The following is a 26,535-nucleotide window of genomic DNA, read 5'->3' on the forward strand; positions in this document are numbered from 1 at the left end:
CCATACTTCATGCGCACAAGACGCCCAGCCACATTGGCGCACTTCATTAGTTCAAGGTGAGATAAATTCTTAAATAGAATAAACACAACGTCTTAAACAAACGTATTGGTTTCGATCATCCATTGTTATTAAATTATGACTGAACATGAAATAATCAACTAGACGTACGTAAACTAAATTAATAGAGGTTGATGATAGTTTCATCGAGAAAATTAAACACCACATTTATTTAACGCATAGTCGTTTGATCAGTATTTCAGAAAACCGTAAAAATAAAGAATAGACCAAGGTTTTCACGCCTTTATTTTTTGCGAAATAGCACATAGTTGACTCACATTTGCATCTATATAGCAATTACCCGGTTTTCATTTTGATTTCAAGCATACTTCCGCCGATTTCGAAAAGTTTCGGGACATGTCGTGTACTTTTTCCAATGCTAGAATACAAATATGTAGTGATCTAAAAGAAAATTTAGTTTTATATATTAATAATGTTTGTCTCGTTGTTCTTTAGCATTTTTGATTGACATGACTCGGGATTGTTTTCATTATAAATGTAATAAATTGATTTATTTATTATTATTATTATTATTATTATTATTATTATTATTATTATTTATTATTATTATTATTATTATTATTATTATTAGTATTATTATTATTAGTATTATTATTATAACTTTTATTAGTTTTAAAATTCTTTATTACTAGTTCTTAAGTATTTCGGATGGTTTTACAAATGTGTAAAAAACTTATATACATACATTTCAATATAAATTAAAATAAAAGTTAAGAAGAACATGCGTTGATAAATGCGAAATAAGCCAGATATTCAATTCTGAAATCGAAAATGTCTGTACAGTCGAGTTCGCCAGCATGTATACCATGCATGTACCAGGGCCGGTAAAACAAACCTATTGGAACTGTTCGATCCCAAATTACCACCAATTTATATTATTTGAGAAGAGAACAATTTTACAAACACATACTGTATATTGTCTTATTATACTATAGGTACCAACTTTGAAGCCCGAACGCACAAATGCACGTCTACCTTGCGTAACCATGGACCTAACAGATCGTCAGCACGGTATCTATGAAAACACAAGGTCAATCTTGGAACGCCGATTTCCGGTACCTATTCCTCGCCGGGCGCGGATTAATAAAGATCCGGTACCACTTCCACGTCGGCCTCCGCATAGTCAGGTTCCGGTACCACTTCCACGAAGGACCCGGGTCAATTATACATATCAGCAAAGAAACGAAGAAGATGATCATCCGTATGAGCTACCTGTCCTCTTCAAGCCGCACACATTCCTTGACGATTCCCACCTGGGAGGATGGTCAATAAATAATGACAACTTCGTCAACGATGATTACTTTACATACAACGATTCGCTTGAACAAGAAGTGTCTGCTTACGACCAAGATGGACCGAGCAATGCTTCGTTCGCGCGAAATGATCGGTTCAACCGGTCTTTTTCCCAACCACCGACAGCGACTTACCCATACATTCCGTCCGACATGAATGAAGTCATTCACCGGGAAACTATGAGTAATCCTTGGGGAACGGTAGGACGAAAATCTGATCGAAGACGCAACCGATATGCCATGTACTTCTCTTCAGAGGAGGGCGATTTGGAGCAACTAGGTCGTTGCTATGATAACGAGTGCTTCGGAACCACGCCAAAATCATTAAATGCAGACGTGTATAAAGCTCGTAGAAACAACAGTGACATTTATGGAACATATCCAAGAGCGCCGCGAAATAACAGCCGAACTGACGTTCAAACTTTGCATAATACGCTATTAGATCGTAGTGATGCATTTCGTATTAGAACTGATTTAAATCAAAACTCGGCGGTAAGAAAAGTTCCAAAAGTTCATTATTGCGGCAAAAAAGATAACATTGTAGATGGTCAGAGTTCGACGAAGACAAATAAGGAAGTGGATATACGACATCTGTTTTCTATCCAGCTTCAAGATGTTCAAATGAATACAGAAAATGGCATTGACAACGAGTCTGATAGTCCTGACAAAACAACTGAAAACCTTCCTCAGCCTGGTGGATTGTGCAAAGGAAAGCGGAAACGACGGACCTCTACAGAAACTGAAGAAAAGACGTTCTTTTTATGCAGATGGATATCAACGTACCCGAAAACTGCATTCTGTAAGAATATACTGTTTTTTACTGTCGACACTCCTTCAAACACTACCTAAAATAGAAAATACCATTAACGAGTGTAATTATAACGTCTGTGAAGGAAGATAGAGTACGCGATTTGATATTGCACCCTCCTATAAATCTCTTTCAGTGCTTACCCTCGGTGGCCACCTGCTGATTGCGCTGGTGACGGCGGTGCTGTTGTTCACCGGAAGTGACGTGTTTCCGACGGAGTTCGAGACGATGCCACTGTACGACTGGGAGGTGCCGTGGCTCAAGCGCTCGCTCGCATGGACCTTCCGAAATGAATACGACGACAAATACATCCGCAAGTGGTTCCTTCAGGTAAAAGCTTTGCTACCAAACAGATAATGTATATGTTGATTAACATAATATTTTCTCGTAGATGTGCTCCTGTATCATGCGTAAGTATTTATTTATTTATTTATTTATTTACCAGTTTCGTACAAAAAAGCACGCGGTAATGTGTTGACATTCGAATTATATTTGACATTGTTCTACAAAAAGCGGCATATTGTCATAAACTTACCGGTAATTACGAAATTTAACAACCGTTAAATAATCTGACAAAGTAAGTATTGGCTGTGTTATGTTAACTGTTATTGTTATATCATGTTATACTATGTTTTCAGAGTATTAACAAGTGGTTTCGCTCCATGGCTTACGACAGAGCAAACATTGTGTTGTACTTCGACACAGGCGGAAAAGAGAACATATTTACACAGAAAAATCTAAAGACAATAGAACAAATAGAACATAAAATTTTCAACATGGCTAACTATACCGAGTTCTGTGTGCAGGAATTCGTTAACCTGAAGTTTAATTGCCAAAAACCAACATCAGTGTTACGATATTTTGACGGAACGTTTGCGGGCATAGACCCAGTGTTCAACGACACAAAGTACGACAATATAGCAAAGGTCCTATACGCCGCTAGAAATAACAATAAGACGAAAGGTGATTTTGCGTATTTCCTGGCGGAAAACAATCACGTTACACCAGATAACGTGTTTGCACCGGTGACAAGGTCAATTTTTCCCATGGGATTTCCCCTGTCTTTGAAAGATAAGTTGGAAGAAATGGAAGATAAAATGGAAGAATTCCTCGTAAAAAGTTTTGAACCGGCAGTTCATGACGTGAAGGAGTCTATAGAAGGTTTTAAAATTATTCACTGGAGCTATATTCTGTTCCGCCATGATATTGTACGACAAATATTCGTCGATTTACTTCTAGCTACGATGAGCGGAGTCTTCATCTTTTGCTTTATGATCTTTCACACAAAATCTTTGTGGATATCAACGTTTGGGACTTCAAGCATTCTAACATGCTTCCTGTGCACCAACCTTATTTACCGATATGTGTTTGATTATCGCTATTTCGGATACTTTCATGTTGTCACGTTATTTATCATCCTCGGAATCGGCGCCGATGATATATTTGTGTTTCTTGATGTCTGGAAAAACACAAGTTACCAGCAGTTCAGTTCGCTGGATCTGCGATTAACGTCAGCGTATAAATGTTCTATAAAAAGCATGTTTATAACGTCATTTACAACCATGGTCGCCTTTTTTGGAAGTGCCTTTACCCCTTTATTGGCGACACAGTCCTTTGGGGTATTTGCAGGTGTGCTCGTGATAATAAATTATATTTCGGTTGTGACATTTTTTCCGACTGTGGTAATAACACATCATTTGTATTTCGAGAAATGGAAGTGGCCTTGTCTCTCGAAAGGAATTGTCTGTGCGCTGACGAGAGCGTGTGCCAGTCCAGTATCGAATGCATCTTTAACTAAACCGCCGTCACAATTAAAACCTCAGCACAATTTTGAAGAATTATTCACTGATAACAGTGCCATAGGAAGCACCGGCAAACCATACAACGTGATCGGACGAATCAATTCCGCTTTCAGGTCGGAAGTCGACGACGAGTACGGTTTTGTTCGTTTCAAAAACGGACAACCTTCAACAGCGAGACCGAATGCACATACTAGCGATCAGCTTACTTCTTCGAATACCCAACAGGAAAGCATAACCAGCATAACCAGCGCACAGTCAAGCGGTCTGAAGGAAGAACATCGGCGCAAGGTTCTTGTTCGATTTTTCAGTGGTCACTACTTCCAGTTTGTCACCCACTGGCTAGCCAGGTGGATCATTCTGTTAGTGCTGCTCACCGCTGTCGTTTTTTTCTCCTACTGCACCTCATTACTGACTTCGGACAACGAACAGGTTGGTTTTTGTTCCTACTATTTTCGTGTGGAAATTCTATAAAACGTTCCACAACTTTATTCTTCGTCGGAAATCTTAACATTAAATTCTCATTTCAGATATGGCACCAGAGCTTATATTTATTTGTTTGTTTGAAGAGTCTTTAAATCTATAGTATACGTGACCTCACACTATTTATATAATACATATTATATCTCGACAAACAAAAACTTGTTCAATTGTGTATTTTATTTGCGATTTCGAAAAAATCCTTGTTTTCAACGACAAGGTCCTTATATTCAACAAAAAGGTTCTTATTCAACCAAAAGAGCTTTATATTCAATTAAGGAGACTCATTTTCGTCAAAAAGGTCTTTACATTTAACGAAAAGGTCCTGATATTTAACAAAAATGTCTATATTTTTAAAGAAAATTTCCTTATATTTAACAAAAGAAAATTATATTCGACGAAAAGGTCCTCAGTTTCCACAAAAGGTCCTTTTCAGTAAAATACGTTGTGGAGATAATAATTTGATGTAGCTTGTACATTTGCAAATTACTTGACTAATACTTATAACACTAAGCGGTGTCCGCTTGAATTGTATGCAGGAAGCATGGAATTGTCACATGTCTAAAGCGCATAGTTTTCGTGTTGATTAGACCTAGCTGAAGGACCTCCGAAAAGCGTCTTTGAAGTTGTATGGGTCGCACATAGTCACACTATAGTGATGTTTTACACATTCATTTTTTTAATTTCTCAGTCCACCGAAAATAATCCAATCCGTTTAAAAAAGGCTCTCACACCAGTCAAGTAAAAATGGTGTTATTTGTACGAAATTGCATTTCATTTTGTTTTCCAAAGAGATTGGTGTAAATGTAATTATTATCCTTAAACGTTTAGGATAGATACATTAACGCCAATATACTTAATGAAATTTCTTCCCAAAGAATCACAACCTATTGAGTGTCAGAATTTACAAACAATGGATGAATTGAAATTACAATAAGACATCCATCTTGGATTTTATCATACAAAAGTGTTCATTTCATGTTCCGAATGTCGTTTGCAATATTCTGCCTATTCTGTTAGTATTCTAACAACTGTCAATCGCCTTTTAAGTGAAAATGATTGTGTTTTTTAATAATTTGATTTAAACTGCATTTATAAATTTTGTTTATATACGGATTGGCTTGTTTGAAAAATATAATGAGTCATAACATTGTTGCTAGGATTCTACTAAACACCATGTACATTCAATGATTTGTCAGAACCAGTAATCTGTAAGCCTGATATAATTTAGTCCCATTTTAGTATATCAACAGTAGCCATTTCGTAAGTGTGTCATGTTTTAATATGCCGTCTACATACCACTCACATGTATAAATATGACTCTCGATAGGTGTAGTTATGTTTAAATATGCCGTCTACATACCACTCACATGTATAAATATGACTCTCGATAGGTGTAGTTATGTTTAAATATGCCGTCTACATACCACTCACATGTATAAATATGACTCTCGATAGGTGTGGTTATGTTTAAATATGCCGCCTACATACCACTCACATGTATAAATATGACTCTCCATAGGTGTAGTTAAGTTTAAATATGCCGTCTACATACCACTCACATGTATACATATGACTCTCGATAGGTGAAGTTAAGTTTAAATATGCCGTCTACATACCACTCACATGTATACATATGACTCTCGATAGATGTAGTTATGTTTTAATATGCCGTCTACATACCACCCACATGTATAAATATGCCGATGACTCTCGATAGGTGCAGTTTTACCGCAGCTCGCATAACTATGGCAAGGCACTGAACCACGACTTCCACAGCTTCGTGCCCAACAAGAACGATCGCAACGTGGTGGTGATCGTGGCCTGGGGGCTTCGCGAGCGGGATATGTCCGCGTGTCATTTCTCGGATAGCGACTGTATCGGTCAGCAGAGAGTGGACGACACGTTCAACCCAAACTCACTCGAGGCGCAAATAGCATTGCGGGTAGGAACGATATTAATAATAACTAGCGGAAATAAGTAGCATATATAATCTGTCTGTCTGTCTGTCTGTCTGTCTGTCTGTCTGTCTGTCTGCCTGCCTGCCTGCCTGCCTGCTTGTGTTATTTTCTTAGCCTTTTGACGGACAAATTATACGATAATTATTTGTTACAGTTTTAAAACACAGTTGACTTACTCTAAGAAAATGTGCGATTCTAAATTCTGAATATGCCTAATGTTTAGTACCATTCTATACCATTCTATACCATTCTCATTCTATACCATTCTCATTCTATACCATTCTCATTCTATACCATTCTTTACCCGTCTATACCTAACCGAGATGTATGTTAATTTTGAGTATCTGTTTCATGTGTACATTAAATTTTGTCCGAGCAGCCATAGCAAATTGATTTCTTGTACATCTCTCTTAAAACATCAATTTCATCATCAACATAATCATCAACATCAACATCATCATCATCATCATCATCATCATCATCATCATCATCATCATCATCATCAATATCATAATTAGGCATTCACCCTGATCAATAGTCATGCTAATTACTTTATCCTCTCCTACAGGATTTCTGTAACAAGCTTCATGATTTCTCCCATGAAGATATTGAACGCTTCAAGATTCGACGTGACTTCTCCACAGGCGAACCGGAAATCAAGTGCTTCGCTCGAGATCTCGACCTTTTCCTGGCGGTAAGAGATCATAATATCGGATAAAAGGATGTCCAATAATGTACCTTTAAATTGTCCCCGTTTAATATAATTAACATTTCGATTGAATCGTGTATAGTAATATATACTGACAAAACATTCAAAACTAACACATTTGACATTAATACAGCAGATAACAAAAGAAATGATCTTAAGAATAGTATTTTGCTAATTTTAAGGATGCTTTAGAAAAGCAATTACAGAAATCTAAATTAAACATCGATTTATCTCAAGTAAACAAGAAATGTGTATGAGATATGCAACGTGTTTTCATCGCTAGTTTAGTAACGGTATCTTAAATATTTTCGAGAAAATGAAACTCCAGCTTTTACATAAGCCATAATTAATAACAGCGCAGCTTTAGTTTTCATGGGTTCATTAATCAGAAAATATTGTTGACACCCAAATTAATAAAAATAAGCTTTTGTCAATTATTTTAACTATTTATGAAGCAAATGTTTTAACAAATTAGTTTATATTTGGCACAAATAAATGCGTTATGCTCTATATGCCTCAAGAAAAACATTCAATAAACACATATTAAACAAATGCATGGCTAAAAATATCGACAATTTTTTAGAAGTTCATCTGTTGCTTTCACACTAACGAAAAGCCTCTTACTTCGTAAATCTTGCCATATTGATAAGATTTTTTTTCAAAACTCAAAATATAAATTGCCCTATTTTTTTCTATTCCGTAAATAGATGGTAAAAAATAAACAAAATGCTTCATTCTATTGTTTAGAAGGGTAATTTCTTGAGCCATTTTTTATTACAAAATACACACGATTTTGCGTACGATAATTAAAAAAGATACAAGTTTCATGTCATCTGGTAGGCGGAATCTACCGTTTCTGGCGCGAACTTGACGCTGCCGTGGACGTACCGGAAGTCAATGAAGTTCATGGAGTCGCACAGTCTCACGTACAACACGCTTAAGTTCAACACCTCGTTCCCCGATGTGCTTGAGGTGGGTATGATTCAGTGAATAACGTATCCTTCTTGAAAATCCAAAGCGGATTACACAAGCTGGCCCGAGACGGCACGTGAACCACGTGCATTAAAGTCGGGTTTTCAAAAGACAACTGCAACATATAGTTGTACAACTAGGGCAAATTAATATTGATAAAAGAGATGTCGTATGCATACACCAAGCGTTAATCTTAAACATTTAATGTTGGTTTATATTGGTTTTCTTAAATAAAATTCATTTTTGGCCGTGAGACACGGATACAACTTTTGCAAATATTTACATGATGCAGTAAATACGTATTTCGCCTCAAGCTACATGTAATGTTGTACACATGTATGTGTTTCACATAAATTTATTTATACAGACCTTACCAAATTAACTCCCCGCATATTGCTGTAAGTATATAGATTTTATTCATACACATTTCGCCTCAAGCTACATGTAATGTTGTACACATGTTTGTGTTTCACATAAACTTATTTATACAGACCTTAGCAAATAAACTCCCCGCATATTGCTGTATATATATAGATTTTATTCATATACGATCCTTACGGTAGTAAGGTTTCTTGAGAACTATAAGCAAATATTTCTCCTATATGATTGTTGAATACAGGTAATGTGTCAGAAAATCGCAGGTATGTAAAGGGTATAAAGGGTATAAACTTAACCCATTTATGCCTAGTGGACTCTCCCATCCTTCTAAATTGGATCAATTTATTTCCAAAATTAGGGATGTGTAGTATATTTATTTCTATATTTAGAATACATGTATTTCTTACAGAAATTCCTTCAAGCAAACAGCGCAGACCCAGATAGGTCTACGCTGTTTGCCAAGGCCTTTTTTCTATTCGTTAGGCATAAATGTGTTAATTATTATCTCCATGTTCAGATCCCTATCGCGTACTGGCTCAACGACCGCTACCTGTTCAAGAACAAGAGCAGCTTCAACAAGTTCCATGACCTCATAGGGGAGCGCATCGGCCCTTACTCGAGCCCCTTGAAGACGGACTTCAGTAAGAACGGTTTCTTGTTTTGGAAATCCAGTTAGCAATATTGTTCGTGTATTTGTTTACTAAATACAAATCGTTACTTAGGACTTTAATTGATTTTTAGCTCGGCTGTTTTCGGAGAAAACCCGAGGTATTGTCATAGCCAGCTCGTACGTCGTCCGCCGTCCGCCTTCAGCCGTCCGCCGTAGGCGTCGTGCTAAAACCTTAACATTGGCTCTAAAATCAAAGTGCTTCCACATACAACTTTGAAACTTCTTATGTAGGTGCACCTTGATGAGTTCTACACGCCACACCCATTTTTTGGGTCACTATGTCAAAGGTCAAGGTCACTGTGACCTCTTATATAAAACTTTAACATACGCTCTAAAATCAAAGTGATTCCACCTACAAATTTGAAACTTCATATGTAGATGCACCTTGATGAGTTCTACAAGCCACACCCATTTTTGGGTCACTAGGTCAAAGGTCAAGGTAACTGTGACCTCTAAAAAAAATATTCTGACAAGCTTTCGCAGCCGAGCGTGGCACCCGTTATGCGGTGCTCTTGTTTTTTATTTCGTGTTGCTTTCACATTGGAATCGACTCTTTATTGAATTAAGATAAGTAAAATTAATTATCAGTGATTTTAAGTCATTAAAATTTGAATATATTTGCTTCACTAGAATAATATTTTTATATCTTATCAATGTTTTTTGTAGAATTTTACAAAATTACTTTATAGAAGTAAGTTTATGATTTAAATACATACTTCGAGGATATTTGCCAAAAAATGTGGTAAACTGTTTGCGATGACAAGACGTTCCAGAGCATATGCATAGTCAAGTCAGCGGTCGATGTTGGTCTGTGTTCAAATGATACGGCTTGCACAGGGTCGCGCACGTTAATACACAAATTATACAGTAAGTAAGCGTATTTGATTTCTCGTTCCTTGTTTCAGGTGAATTCTATGGAAATCGCTTGGTTTACTTTGGCGTGCAGGTGAACCTGACTCTCGGGAGATTTTCGTCCGGGTACGTCGAGGGCAAACCCGTCATGGACCGATGGGAATCCTTCGTACAGAAAGAGGTAACCATGTCCACACCCCTGACTCAGAACGAGTTGGAGCGCTTGTTAACACTGTATATGCCGTTTTGTCTAGTTGTTATAGTAATCGCCCGAGCTAGTTTTTACAACGAAAGCAACCGAGCAGACAGACTAAAAATACATTGTAGATTACCTCAAAACTGTCCGTTGTCATGCACTGTTGAGTTTTAGAACGGCAACACGACTAGTCTTTGTTAAAAATAGTTTATATCGAAGTGTCTCAATTCTATCATAAAGTTTAAAATAACAGTTTACTCGCCATCGTGTTAAGACTCCATGCGATTTCTGACATGTGATTCAAGACTCATGCACATAAGAAAAAATCACCACATCTACCCCTTACATATGTACATGTATATCGCTGATGTTGTTTGCAGATGGCCGCCATGCCACCCGGTCTACAGAACGGTTTCCAGCTAACCAAGGACTACTGGCACTCGCTGGCCGTGCAAAAGGTAAGAACAACCATATCGTTCATCATACCAAGAGTACATGTACATATCAGTACATAAGGTAAGAACAACCATATCGTTCATCATACCAAGAGTACATGTACATATCAGTACATAAGGTAAGAACAACCATAGCGTTCATCATACCAAGTGTACGTGTACATATCAGTACAGAAGGTTAGAACAACCACATCTTTCATCATACCAAGAGAACAAGTACATATCAGTACAGAGGGTAAGAACAACCACATCTTTCAGCATACCAAGAAAACATATACATATCAGTACAGAAGGTTAGAACAACCACATCTTTCATCATACCAAGAGAACATGTACATATCAGTACAGAAGGTAAGAACAACCACCTCTTTCATCATACCAAGAGAACATGTACATATCAGTACAGAAGGTTAGAACAACCACATCTTTCATCATACCAAGAGAACAAATACATATCAGTACAGAGGGTAAGAACAACCACATCTTTCATCATACCAAGAAAACATGTACATATCCTTCTGTACTGTTAGAACAACTACATCTTTCATCATACCAAGAGAACATGTACATATCAGTACAGAAGGTTAGAACAACTACAGCGTTCATCATACCAAGAGAACATGTACATATCAGTACAGAAGGTTAGAACAACCACCTCTTTCATCATACCAAGAGAACATGTACATATCAGTACAGAAGGTTAGAACAACCACATCTTTCATCATACCAAGGGACATGTACTTATCAGTACAGAAGGTTTGAACAACTACATCTTTCATCATACCAAGAGAACATGTACATATCAGTACAGAAGGTAAGAACAACCACATCTTTCATCATACCAAGAGAACATGTACATATCAGTACAGAAGGTTAGAACAACTACATCTTTCATCATACCAAGAGAACATGTACATATCAGTACAGAAGGTAAGAACAACCACATCTTTCATCATACCAAGAGTACATGTACATATAAGCAAACCGTAACTCCCATGGTAACAATAGTACATATCAGTACAGAAGGTAAGAACAACCATATCGTTCATCATACCAAGAGTACATGTACATATCAGTGCAGAAAGTTAGAACAACCACATCTTTCATCTTACCAAGAGAACATGTATATATCAGTACAGAAGGTTAGAACAACCACATCTTTCATCATACCAAGAGTACATGTACATATAAGCAAACCGTAACTCCCATGGTAACAAGAGTACATATCAGTACAGAAGGTAAGAACAACCATATCGTTCATTAGTAACTGTTCATCATACCAAGAGTACATGTACATATCAGTGCAGAAGGTTAGAACAACCACATCTTTCATCATACCAAGAGAACATGTACATATCAGTACAGAAGGTAAGCAAAACGTAACCCCCATGGTAACAAGAGTGCATTTCAGTACAGAAGGTAAACAACCCGTAATTTCCATGGTAACAATAATAAATATCAGTGCATCGGGTTTCGATGATCAGCAATCTGTTCATTATTTCGGAGTAATAAAAATTACTACGCGTATTTTATTTTTATTTTTTGTAAACAATACTATTTAAGGGGTAATTCTAAAATTATACGAAGTTGTCGACCAAATACTTTGACAGAACGCGGTGTGAGAAAACTATTGGATTGTTCAGGGTGTTCGTAGCCAGCCTCGGGATATTGCTTCCAAAATAATGACGCAATTGTTAAGGAATGTTCGGGGGGGGGGGGGGGGGAAACAACAGAAAAAATGTGCATCTTCAGGGTAGATTTATACGCGTCGGGCAGTGCGAAAACATTTTGACAGTTGATCAGCGCAAGCAAATGTATAAATAAGGATCAATATTACACTGAGCAGTGGACACCGATTGGGAATGGGTCATTTTCAGTGAAAGTACGTTCTGCAAGATAGCACAAACTCACGAAAAGTGGCAACCCGAATTTCTTGGTAACTCTGCTGCTATTGTGGTGATTTTTAACCTACCGCAATTTTTACTTACGTTCATTTTTCTTTAGGTATATTGTTCCTTTTAGTTAATATATTAAAAGCGTCCATAGATTTCCGGTAAGCATTGCCGAGGTTTTAAAATTCATTGTTGAAAATATGCCTAGAAATGTATCATTGTGTGTTGTTTTTATATTCATTTTTTTAATACATGTTTATTGCGTTGATAAAGACCAGAACCTCAGTTTTATGCTATATAATTAAGTCAAACCACTATTACGTAGATCTCAACTGTATCACTATGGAAATGTCCGAGTAACGCCGCGTGAAAAGACAGTATAAAAGCGCGCGTTTTCTCTCTAACCAGTCAGACAGGTCCGCACATAAGGCTGTCGTGAAGACGCAGCGAGACCTGTAAATAAACTCTGACATTCACACTCTAACCAGTCAGTTCTACTCCCGACTTTGTCGAGTTAACATCACAAAAATAGGTAATTAAATTATATTATTAACATACGTTAGGGACTTTGGGCACATAGAGACTGGCTATCCTCTTCAAGCGTTCTGAGAGCCTTGAAGTTGGATTCCTACCCCTAAGCAGCCCGGGTCGCTAATAGTTGATATATAAGTCACATACCTTCATACAAACACTACAAGGCTCCATACCTAGGGTATCGAGTTACAAAGGCACGGAGTCATTTCGACGTGTCCCGAGACATAGGGGTCCATACATAATCTCGAGGTCATAGGTCTCCATACATAGTCTCGAGGACATAGGTCTCCATGTATAGCTCCGAGACATAGGTCTCCTTACATAGTCCCGAGGACATGGGTCTCCATACATATTCCCGAGGACATAGGTCGCCATACATAGTTCCGAGGCATAGGTCTCCATACATAGTCCTGAGACATAGGTCTCCATACATAAGGGGACTGTGCAGGCAAAGTTATGTAACTCTGACTGGCATTTTGACAGAATTATGTGCCCTTTTTATACTCAGAAAATTGAAAATTTGGTTAAGTTTTGTGTTTAGGTCCACTTTTTTCCTAAAGAATCAAAGCCATTGCTTTCATACTTGCAACACTTACTAACTATCGTAAGGGGACTGTGCAGGCAAAGTTATGTAACTCTGACTGGCATTTTGACGGAATTATGGGCCCTTTATACTTGAAAATTTGGTTAAGTTTTGTGTTATGGTCCACTTTACCCCTAAAGTATCATAGATATTGCTTTCATACTTGGAACACTCGCAAACTATCATAAGGGGACAGTAAAGGACAAGTTGCATAACTCTGGTTGTCATTTTTACCGAATTGTGGCCCTTTTTTGACTAAGTAACTTTGAATATATGGTTACATTTTGAGTGGTGACAGGTGAAGGTGAAGGTCATCCTTCAAGGTCATATGTCAAATATATGGCGTCTGTCCGTCCGAAAACTTTAACATTGGCCATAACTTTTTTAATATTGAAGATAGCAACTTGATATTTGGCATGCATGTGTATCTCATGAAGCTGCACATTTTGAGTGGTGGAAGTTCAAGGTCAAGGTCATCCTTCAAGGTCATCCTTCAAGGTCAAAAAAAAATTCAAAGCGGCATTCTCATGAAGCTGCACATTTTGAGTGGTGGAAGTTCAAGGTCATCCTTCAAAGTCAATGTCATCCTTCAAGGTCAAAGGTCAAAAAACAAATAAAAAATTCAAAGCGGCATATCATGAAGCTGCACATTTTGAGTGTTGGAAGTTCAAGGTCAAGGTCATTCTTCAAGGTCAAGGTCATCCTTCAAGGTCAAAAGTAAAAAAAATCAAAGCGGCGTTATCATGAAGCTGCACATTTTGAGAGGTGAAGATTCAAGGTCAAGGTCATCCTTCAAGGTCAAGGTCATCCTTCAAGGTCAAAGGTAAAAAAATCAAAGCGGCGTTATCATGAAGCTGCACATTTTGGTGGTGGAAGTTCAAGGTCAAGGTCATCCTTCAAGGTAAAAAAATAATAATTCAAAGCGGCATTCTCATGAAGCTGCACATTTTGAGTGGTGGAAGTTCAAGGTCATCCTTCAAAGTCAATGTCATCCTTCAAGGTCAAAGGTCAAAAAACAAATAAAAAATTCAAAGCGGCATATCATGAAGCTGCACATTTTGAGTGTTGGAAGTTCAAGGTCAAGGTCATTCTTCAAGGTCAAGGTCATCCTTCAAGGTCAAAGGTAAAAAAAATCAAAGCGGCGTTATCATGAAGCTGCACATTTTGAGAGGTGAAGATTCAAGGTCAAGGTCATCCTTCAAGGTCAAGGTCATCCTTCAAGGTCAAAGGTAAAAAAATCAAAGCGGCGTTATCATGAAGCTGCACATTTTGGTGGTGGAAGTTCAAGGTCAAGGTCATCCTTCAAGGTAAAAAAATAATAATTCAAAGCGGCGTTCTCATGAAGCTGCACATTTTGAGTGATGGAAGTTGAAGGTCAAGGTCATCCTTCAAGGTCAAGGTCATCCTTCAAGGTCAAAGAATAATAAATCAAAGCGACCTTCTCATAAAGCTGCACATTTTGAGTGGTGGAAGTTCAAGGTCAAGGTCATTCTTCAAGGTCAAGGTCATTCTTCAAGGTCAAAGGTCAAACAAATATTAATTTCAAAGCGGCGTTATCATGAAGCTGCACATTTTGAGTGGTGGAAATTCAAGGTCATCCTTCAAGGTCAAGGTCATCCTTCAAGGTCAAAGGTCAAAAAAATAATATTTCAAAGCGACCTTCTCATAAAGCTGCACATTTTGAGTGGTGGAAGTTCAAGGTCAAGGTCATCCTTCAAGGTCAAAGATAAAAAAATAAATAATAATTTCAAAGCGGCGCAATAGGGGACATGGTGTTTCTGACAAACACATCTCTTGTTTTTTTTTCAAACATGGTTAAAAAACACAAATATTTATTTTTAATATTTTATTTTTGAAATACCGTCCAACCATCCCACCCAAGAATCCCCCCCCCCAAAAAAAAAAATATATATTTTTTTTTGCATTTTTGACGATGCTGCGAAGCAGCTCGTCTAAGTTATCATACCATGAAAAAATTCTTCACAATGGCGACCTATGTATAAGACCTTTTACTTTTACTTTTAAGTTTTATTTTAAGTATAAGACCGAGCCAGTCCGATTGAGATAGCTCGATTTTTCTAATCGGCACATCTCGCTGATTATCATTGATAAAGGTATAAGAAGCTCATTTATAAATAGGACAGCATATTCTGGGAAAAAGATTTAATACTAGTTTGAAAACGTTAATTTTAAATCAGTTATATTCAATCCATTATATGTTTATAGATCAATGAAACAACTATGCATTTTCTGTATTGTATTTGACATTTGTCGTGATTTAGTAAATAAATTGCGAATTAAAACGTGTATAATTAACTTTCAACGCGATCATGAGTGTAAAGAAAACGAATTATTTTGAACCTGCCATTTGTAAACGTTGTAGCGACTATGGTATATAAACAGCATAATAGCCGTATGACACCTGTGAAACTCGCTCTTATCCGTGCTTTCTCATTTTGCATATTTAATAAACTTTTTAAACATAAATTACAGAGCCACATCAGTGCACATACTATGTTTGATAATTCACGTTTGTTGGATATTGTTTGCTGTTTTAAATTTAAACACATATCGCGGAGATTGAGTTAGCCTTACCATGTGTTCATAGGCGAACTCACGTATTTAAGTGCTCTTACGACTGTGTGCTCATACCTACTTTCGGAAATCATCATGAAATTATTGCCGTACTTAACGAACAAACATGCCTAAGCTTATTGAATTAGAGAAAAAACAATAATCAAAAGAGAAAAATAATATGTTCATGCACATGGGCATGTGAAATCACGTCAGTACACATAGGATCATTAACTTAAGAAAGGAAACAACGAAATATATAGTTTGGTATGATATACACGTGAAATTAAAGAGCATGGTGCAATTAAAGAGCATTTCAAGTTTTGAATTTATATGCTGAAACGTAATGTTATAGCCCACAAACGTTTTACTGTTACAGAACGTTCTTTTTAAGATAAGTGGTACAGAAAATACACGTCGAATATCTTTAAAGATATTTCTTGTTATATTTGATCGTGAATGTAACCCGCCTCCCAGTTTCGCTGAATGGATCAAGTTCCCCACGGGTACTACTTCCCCGTACCCCTATTTTTTTTCGTACCCTACATTTTTCGTACCCATTTTTTTCGTTCCCAATTTTTTTTCGTACCCAAATTTTTGCTCGTACCCAAAGTTTTTTCGTACCCATTTTTTTTTTCCTAACCAAATCTTTTTTCGTACCCAATTTTTTTTTGGCATAATTTTTGTACCCAAAATTTTCGTAATCATTTTTTTCCTACCCAAAATGTTCGTACCCACATACACAATTGTGGTGATGAAGATAAACTTAAATAGATGCTTTTAAATCAATCCTCTTCAAAAGCATCGTCACACCAGTACTGTCAGTACTTTGATTTTGCATTTTTGGAAGATAATGTAATAAATGACCACACACCCACACTATACACCCCTCTCCACTCCACCTCTCCATCCTTTGTGATTGAAATTGAGATAGGTCCCTACACCTTTAAAAAGAAAAATAGATGAGCGGTCTGCACTCGCTCGGTGCTCTTGTATTATACTTGATTTACTGTTTCAAACCAATAATTGTTTAAATAGCCAATCATAAAGCAAGGTAGCTTGAGGAAAATTATATACTATTGTAGTGTGCTTTGAGTTATTGTCTGAGCCATACTATAAAAACCGACGCTCGGTCGAAGACACGTTACACTATGACTGATCCACCCTTCGAGGGTGATGGTGTGGAGGTGCAAGTGTTTCACTTGAGTTGGAACGCTGATATCCATTGAGGGTTAAATGGGCTAGTTAATACATTGTATGGCTGTTACTTGACTAAATAGAACTCCCTACCGCCAAATCCACAGTATGTGTGAAAATTACATGATGCTATAATACTCATATTAAACTCATCAAACGTCTATATTTATCAAATCTAAGGCGAGTCAGGTAAGTTCTTACCCATAAAGGTTCTATCGCCACTTTTGAGAACAAACGGCAAGTAATTTATGCATATTAACTATCCAACTTATTTTTATTCTGAGGAAAAAAATTCAACCTTTAACTAAAATGGCTCACCTATCCTCCTATTATGCAAATTCATGGCTTTTGATGGAGAGCACTTACATGTACAAAGGCGCATAACACGCATGATTTCTCACGACGAAACTAATAAGACCATTCAGAATGTTTGCCAAACTTTGGAACGCATCTAAGATAACGATTCTGTTGTCAAATAAATACAAAAATAAAAGTTAACTGTCTTTTAAAATAAACATAGCCTACTTATCTTGTTATATTTGCATATGAATACCATTTATAGATCTATTATTTAACATGCACGTCTGCTTCTGATCATTGTGGCGTTTCTCTGACCTTACAGAGCTTGAAGGACAGCGCCATATTCGGCATCGTGTTAGGCATTATCCTCGCACTTCCGATTCTTACGATAGCGACTGAGAATTTCATCGTCGGCTTTGTGGCGACTTTTTGTATGTGCTGCAGCACAGTGTGTGTCGTCGGTATTATACCGCTGATCGGTTGGAAATTAGGGGTAAGAACTTTGGAAAAGGTACATGTTTATAGAATATGAAATTCTCTCATTTCAATAGTTTACCAATAATTATTTTTTATATTATGGCAAATAAAATTATTTTTCATTTACCTTAAAACCATCTAATGTATCTGGTTAAAGAAAATACGGATACTATATATATTCTTAGTTTCTTTCAGCATTTCAACATGTTTGTTGTTTTTTCAAACAATTGTTCCTAAGTACTTTAAATAAAAATGTTCTGCACGTTTTAAAGGTCTTGGAAGCGTTGAACATGTGCATGGTGGTCGGCCTTACGGTGGACTATGTTGTCCACCTCGCCGAAGGATACCACTTGTCAAAGCGTCTAGACCGGAAGTCACGTGTCCAGGATATGCTCGAGGTCATGGGACTATCAGTTTTCTCTGGCGCGTGCACGACACTTGGGGCATGCGTGTTCATGTTCTTTGCCCAGATTCAGTTTATGGTCCGGTTCGGAATATTCATGTTTAGTACAATCGGCTTTTCTCTCATTTTTTCTTTGGGGCTATTTCCAACGCTTATGGGAATGATCGGACCGGATGGAGACACTGGGAACATAAAAGCCATTTACCGCAAACTGATCCGAAGATGCTCCTAGATACAACTGTATGTGTCAGCTGATTATGTTGACAATTCGTATTATTTCGATTTAACCTTATGTGCATTTAGCGTTTGAAAGAGGTAATTATTCTGAATCTCATGCATGTTTAAGGTTTTAAGTTTGGTAAAATTTAAATTGCAGTATGGCCAATCTGTGTTTTAGATTGCTATTCTTAAGTTTATTTTATTTTAATTTATTTTTTGTAAAATATTTCTATTAATGTTACTTGTAAATATATGTATGTGAATGCCACTACATTTTTATTCTTTTTTCACGGTTATGTATACACTCGTTAATGAAATCGTTTATGAAATCCTGTATTGAAAATGTTTTAAGTGTTCTGTTTTAAGGGGCGTATCTTTTTTTCATAAATGCGATTGTCGAATTTTAAGGCTCGTTAAGTTGCCTTTTTTGTTCTAGAGAAACAGAGATGCGAATTGCTTTTAAGAACAAATTGTTTCTTGAACCATTTTTAACATTAAAATTGATAAGGTCAACTGTATGACAAATATTGCTGCTGTTCCAGTTACTTTGATGAGGTTTGTTGACCTCGCGTGAATTTAAAAAAAATTGTCGCATAATTGTGTAACTTCGGATTTAACGCAAATATATTGTTCAAATAATTCTTCTGTCATAAAAAGGGTATTTTTATCGGCATATGTTGGTGTGTGCGCAAAAAAAACACGAAACATAATTTTATAACGAAGATGTATGTCGGATCGGAACTGCCATAAGATAACGCAAAAATCCCGTTCAGTCAACGCATATTAATATGAAGTCAGCGAATATATTTCTGCATGATATTATATTATTACGCCATTATCAGTTTCAGTTTCATACTTATTTATGCGAATGTTAACACTATAATTATCTTGCAATCTAACTAACGATATTTGTTAACCTGACATCCTGGTGTCGGTTTAGGGAACTTTCAGCCGTGTCAAGCTGATAAATGAATATCTTACGTACACAACATTCGCTTTAAGACAAACGCATAATATTAATACGAATAATACGTTTTACTTTTTGCGGTTATCGTAAGGCAGATCAATGCAACCTTAGATTTACAATACTTGTGCAAATTAACAATTGGCTCATGAAGATACGATCAGATTTTGCTGTTTTTGCTTTTCACAAATCATCTTCTGGATACAGACGATTCAATAGTGTTCTTGTATAAATTGTGAATACTTTAAGCTATGTTTCTATACATTTCCATGCGTAATAATTCAAAGAAACACGTTATAGAGTAACGAACGCGTTACGACGTCAATCAACAGTAGTAAGCGTATCGCTGTAAGTAATATTGGAATTCATGCGAAGATTTAAGATTTTAATAATAAATACATCAGCAACAGCTAAAAACAAAGTCGATTACTCTGTTTGAATTTTTCATAGACGATGAGATGTAATGGAAGCTGACGTAATTTACATGAATAACGATAACATCAAAGTACAACCTATTGCAAAGTGTACATTTTAGTGAGTGTACAATCTCAAAAAGCATGTCAACAACATATATAATGCACTGGATGGAAATCGACCAACTATGGCACAGCCAATCAAATCATAATAGATGCTTTGCTTAAACACACACACAATGCTTTTCGTGAACATCAATGTTTGTTTAGGGAAAATAAAATATTTTACAATATCGCAAAATTATATTTGATAGCAATTATAAACAAACAAGAGTCTCTTTGAAAAATAGGGATTTATGTTTGAAAACGAATTTATCAAAAATTACATATATATATTACATGTATATATTTGGTCGACAAGCAACAAAACACTGATTTTGGACCTTTTACGAAATCAAATTTCGCAAAGAGTCGAATGAAAGACATAATATATCAATTGAATGAATTATGCATGCGTTCTATTTACAATCATTTTATATTTTCAAAATTGTGGAATTTCATCACAAGTGATAAAAACGCAGCCTTACACAGTGCCAATATGGCAAATCAACCTGTTTGAGCACGCAAGTACTCTATCCATGTTGACTGGAAAAAGTCATGGACACTTTCTAGAATTACTGGGACACGTAGGGTCACGTGATATTTGAATTTGCAATAGTGATATACCATGTGAAAATGTGAATCATGTATGCAAAGGCATTTATTTATTTTACAGATTATTTTACTTCATAATCATGACCCAAAAAGGCAAATAATCGTGTTAAGTACAGCATTCAGAGATTAATCGTCAGAAATACAGTCTAAAGCTTATTGAAGTGAAATGATTTTCGGATTTCTGCTTTTGTGTCAACATGCTCAATTGGATTGGACGAAATGCTTGTGTTACTAGCAAGCTGGATATGAACATGAACAGATAAGGGAGACAATTCTCTTTCTAAAACACGGGGAATATCAACCAGTAATGCCCCGGTGTTTCATCCACAAAGAAAACATTTAAATTATTTGGTTTCACAAACCGTTCCAATGATGGAGGAGTAAACTGTGTTTTTTCTCGGGAAATTATTTTTTAGCGAATAGCGAATGGTTAACAAACGAATCTACTACACGTGTGTGTTCGTCGAGTTACTTCCAATAGTGTAATGTCCCACGACTTAGATGATGGGCAATGTCGACATCTAGCGTGTCGAGGTGTTTCATCCACAAAGAAAACATTTAAATTATTTGGTTTCACAAACCGTTCCATTGATGGAGGAGTAAACTGTGTTTTTTCTCGGGAAATTATTTTTTAGCGAATAGCGAATGGTTTACAAACGAATCTACTACACGTGTGTGTTCGTCGAGTTACTTCCAATAGTGTAATGTCCCACGACTTAGATGATGGGCAATGTCGACATCTAGCGTGTCGGGCAGGGAGTGTATTTCCTCCACACCGTAATCAATGGACTCCACGCCAAGAACCTTTACCATTCGTTGCGCGGTGTATCCTTAGAGCGTTTCATCCTGGCCTAAATCCAACCCGATAGTCAGCTGGGCTTCACAAACAGCGTGGTGTTCGTGTTCGTTCTCAGTGACCCAACAGTGTTCTTGAAGTGGACCACGGTTCGCCCTGTAACGCAAGAGTTTGCGTGAGTAAGAAGAATATTGGTTCAAACCTTCGAATGTTTTGAGAACCTACTTGAAGGCAGATCATACGATTTTTCTAGTTTATGGTCTCAAACACTAACCTGTAGCTAAACGATTTAAATTGAAAACGTAACATGCCGAACCGCAATAGCACTGTTGCACTAATAATAATAATAATTGCTAAAATTTTCCACACGTAAAAAAGTGTGTCAATCTAATGAGAAATATTATTGACAATAATGATGATATTTTTCATATCTCAGTAATTAGCGAAACAATTAACAAAGATGGTAATTCATAGTATGTGTTATGTAACACGTAACCTTTAGAGCTGCGGTATGTCTGTATAACCGGTGCTACAATTATTAGTAGCAAGACACACTGCTAGCCCATTGATGAATAGTCCAACCTGAGAATTGTTAAAATACCGACCTGTCCATGTTTTCTGGGTCACCATGACAAAGGCGCGACAATGGTCGTCTTGGTTACAAAGGTCTTCAGCCTCAATCTGGTCATACACAGACACCGTACACGTGGCCATGGCAACAGACAGACGACATAGGTAGTCATAGAAACCGGGCATGTCAGTCTCGGTCAGGCGCTTGTAAGCTGGATTGCAGAATAAACGTGCAATTGTGTATAACTGCATCGCACGTAAGTTACAACAAATAAGTGAAATATTGCGAAAATATGAAATATTATTTTGATAGGATTAAGCTTTAAGGAATACTCAACCAAATGTAAAAATGTAGCCACATGTTCAATACCGGTAATTATGTTTCTAATTCACAACGAACGTATGGGATATACTTGATTTACCACACGTCCGTCCGGGAGTCTAGTCTGTCTATCTGTCCGTCGACAAAAACTTGTCCGAGGAAGGACTCCAGGGGTGGTATTCAAGAAACATCTTAAGTCATTTCTGAAATATTTTCACTTAAGTTCAAAATTACAATGTTTTATATTTCTTTGTCACATAAGCAAACACATGTGTTGTTGATTTTGCTCAAATAACTTTGTCATAATGATGTTATTTTAATATAAATCCTGATGCCAAACTATTGCAGTATCAACTGAAACACTTGAGCAAATTTCCCGATTTAAGGATAAGAATATAATTTAACTTAAGATGCTTCTGGAATACCACCCCTGGGATTGTCATACAATAATAAAACTTGCATTGATAGCTCCTTATGATATAAAACTGTGCGCGTACATTTGTAAGTATCCAAATTAAAAATGCTAAGTTTATGGCACTTTTTTCAATTTCTAAAACATGATTATTGCTTCTTAACCCGGACGGGCCCAGGGCCGTACGCAGGAATTTTTGACTGGGGGATGGGGCCCAACCAGAGAGGGTGCGGGAGGGGTCTTTCCGTGCGGGAGAGGTTTTCCCTCCCTTTTTTTTAATTTTTGCACTTTTCAAGGTTAATTTTAATGCTTAACAAAACTTATTTTGTAATATAAATTTATAGAATGTAACAAGTAAATCAGCACTGTCTGAAGTCTAAAGCTTTAAATATTAGTGTGAACAGCATTTTCAGAAATGTATGATTTTTGATGAAGAAGGAAAGCAAACTTTGAAGATCAAAAACCTTTATAAATTAACGTATCATAAAGTATGACTGACATATAACCACAATACTATTTTCTCGTTGAATTCAAGCCTACTCTTAAGTTTCAAAGTAAATTCCTAATAAAATGTGTATCATCTACTACACATTGATTCTTTGCGAAGTTATGAGCCTTGGACTTTGACCAAGAAACTTGCCGGATCAAAGAAATGAATAATTTTCCATATAACCTCTCTAATTGCTTCCAGCATTGTTTGTTTTTCACAAATTATTAACGTCAGCAATATTCAGGCCTACGACCTCCTGTATCGTAATAAAAAAGAGTGTTACATCAACCATCGATAGATGAATCATTCAGGATCACAAGAGGAAATTGACTGATAGGGGATTTGTGTACAAGGCCTTAAGAAAACATTGCCTATGGGCTTATCTCCACTGGTGAGTAAAATAGCGCTTATTCCCTTGTTTAGCAGGGACAATAAAACACATCTCTTTTGTATTGACGGGAAGTGTACTGTGGGCCCTTTCATCAGAGAAAGATTGCAGTAGGTCCATTATTAAAAAATCCTAACTTGACAGCCAGCTGGGGGGGCCCATCCCCCTGCGTACGGGCCTGATGGGGCTGTATTCGTCACTGTTGCGACAAGCTATTGTTTAATGCGAAACGGAAAAAAATCAAACATAATACAACAATAGCATTTATCTGTGTGAGAAACTTAACGCACATTATTTTCGCTAACTTGTCACGTCATATGTCGCCCATTAGCAAATTAAATATTGCATGGATGTTTAATGGGCAATTCTTGGCAAAGATCCAAAAACTGCAGGTTACGCAATATTTATTACACATCTAAGACATTTATATCCTTATAAACGTTGCATAGTTTATATAATATTTACAACATTGGTACGTTTCAATTACAGTATTCACAGCCTGTGACATGAAACAATAACTCGACGTTCCTGCAATTTGTAGACAAGCCCGATCTATATAGAAAATGAATAAACATACAATAAAACTTGGAATGTAATGTTACAGTGTTCCGTATTTCAAAATGAAACTGCAGGTGTTTTTACGAACATATTCACTATATAGTAGCGTTTCTTTCACGGAAATTTATGAACACAGAAGACACAACTGAATCGAGTGCTATTCATAGTCTATCGGGTAATGTTATTCTTACATGCATTCCTAGTAGCGTATTCGGTTCTGTTCAGGTACCATCCTGACTGATAAAGCTGCTTGAGTGACGTAATTTTTGCGAGAAGCTGTTCTGACGTCATTGATATGTATGTATACCCGGCCACAATCTCTTCCACAATCGGCTGGAGTCTAGGTGGAGCTCCGTGGGGGAGCAGGTATATCACAAAATGGCGGCCGGCGTTGAAAATGTTGCGCTTCTCGTTTAGTTCAACGCATCGCCCGTGAACGCATTCGGAACTTAAAATACATTAGTTTGACTTTTTTTGTCAATAAAAAAACAATAAAAGGGACTGCAAGATCTTCATTTACGCCTATTTGAACAAACTTAGAACGGTAGCATGACCTTAATAGTGTCTGAATTTCAAAACGTAGATGAACAGTTACAAAGTAACATTTGTGATACACATGTATAATGAATAGTATAGCGAGAATCGCCTTTTTAGGAGTTCTATCAAAGCTTGATCTAGAGTATGCACGTTTCCGGCCACTGAAGGAACCACAGAGATAGACATGTCTTATCACCTACACGAGCTGATCATACTCTTTAAGACCGCGCATAAGGATAAAAATAGCTTAAGGACGACATGTATATATAAATTAAGAATAAAGGATCAAATTTAAAGTTGTATTTTATCATGTCACTGTTTTGTACATAAATATTTATGTAAATTAAATCATATTTCATTCACCAAACTGATAGCAATACACTTTCAAATATTCAACATAAAGAAATTTAAACTTCTTTCAGCGGGTTATTCACACATTATTACTAGCTCGTGTCAGTGAAGATCAAACGGGGGCCGAAACTGACAAAATACGCTATGACAACAATAAGCGCATATTTGTAATTATCAATTATAGATAAAAAGATTTTTTTATTGCATATATAAATATGAATTACTTGTCCGAGTCTGCATAAATGGTAGCCGGTCGTCGCAACTTTCCGTCTTGACAACAATTACCTTACTAACACGTCTAAAGTCATTCTTGTCAAATATCCATTCCACACACTCTTAAATGTGTTAATTTGCTACTTATTTCCCCATACTTTGCAGTTTTCTATTGCTTAATGCATGCACTAAAAACTGTCCGACTTAATTGTAAATTTAACAACAGATTTGTCGAGCAATTTTGTTTTAGGAACAGATGCTTCTTTATACTTACATTTGAGTGAAATTCATACTAGCGAAGTCCACGTGGCAGTCCGAGTTGCGCGTGCATGGCAGGTCCCGGAAGCCGATGTCATCGACATCAGAGAGCTTCAGTACGCCGTTAACGAGAACGAACTGCTGCCGCCGGAAGTCGTTCATGGCCAGCGAGCCGTACGGGGTCTCGCTCATCATGTTCACGATGGCGGTCACGTCCATGCTAATCTGTATAAGCGGACATACACGTTTAGAGTTCGAATCCGAATAGGGATTAAATGCATTAGGGCATTGAACTATTTTGTTGTTGAATATGGGATGATCCTTTGTCAAAACTTTCAGCTTCTAGTTGAGTTCCTTATGAACGTGATAGCCATTTTGATCTTGTTTCCGACAGTTTAAAAAAAACCATTTAACATACGATAAACAAAGCAAGGGGATATCTGGACGTGAATACTGCACGCACATATTTAGCAGTTTATTTTCAAGGACTAAAATTAGTATATGAGTTAAAACGCTAACAATTTTGATGTAGTCAACGAATATGTTACTTTCGAGTCCGTGATCTTTAAAGCAAGATCACATAAAAACTCTCTGTCTGCGGATCGAACTTTCAACATCCAATTACGTTCGCACTGCATAGCACATACATGTTAATAATGCTACCTCTTATGTCAAATAATATAGCAAATCTATGATGGTACCGCTTAGCTCCAATTAGAC

General features: G+C 36.8%; 2 protein-coding genes across 8 annotated transcripts in view; one reads left to right on the forward strand and one right to left on the reverse strand.

Annotated features, from left to right (window-relative positions):
• Nucleotides 1–6,167: 6,167 nt before the first annotated feature.
• On the forward strand, nucleotides 6,168–19,097 carry LOC127873573 (uncharacterized). Its single transcript, XM_052417444.1, has 8 exons — nucleotides 6,168–6,402; nucleotides 6,987–7,112; nucleotides 7,968–8,099; nucleotides 8,995–9,118; nucleotides 10,053–10,180; nucleotides 10,576–10,653; nucleotides 18,053–18,241; nucleotides 18,480–19,097. Exons 1-8 carry the CDS (start codon nucleotides 6,304–6,306, stop codon nucleotides 18,840–18,842), a joined length of 1,239 nt encoding a protein of 412 aa, XP_052273404.1. The 5' UTR covers nucleotides 6,168–6,303; the 3' UTR covers nucleotides 18,843–19,097.
• A 1,068-nt stretch (nucleotides 19,098–20,165) lies between these two features.
• Nucleotides 20,166–26,535, reverse strand: part of LOC127870819 (extracellular tyrosine-protein kinase PKDCC-like) — a 30,666-nt gene continuing 24,296 nt past the window's right edge. For all 7 annotated transcript variants that reach the window (XM_052413342.1, XM_052413343.1, XM_052413346.1 and 4 more), the window contains 4 exons: nucleotides 25,832–26,040; nucleotides 24,648–24,904; nucleotides 22,322–22,498; nucleotides 20,166–21,872 (listed from right to left, as the gene is read on the reverse strand). In XM_052413342.1, coding sequence (XP_052269302.1) covers nucleotides 21,790–21,872; nucleotides 22,322–22,498; nucleotides 24,648–24,904; nucleotides 25,832–26,040 — 726 coding nt within the window. In that variant the 3' untranslated portion in view covers nucleotides 20,166–21,789. The remainder of the gene's footprint in view (nucleotides 21,873–22,321; nucleotides 22,499–24,647; nucleotides 24,905–25,831; nucleotides 26,041–26,535) is intronic.

This window comes from Dreissena polymorpha, chromosome 3 (assembly GCF_020536995.1).
Source record: "Dreissena polymorpha isolate Duluth1 chromosome 3, UMN_Dpol_1.0, whole genome shotgun sequence".
In the NCBI taxonomy this organism is placed as follows: Eukaryota; Metazoa; Mollusca; class Bivalvia; order Myida; family Dreissenidae; genus Dreissena; species Dreissena polymorpha.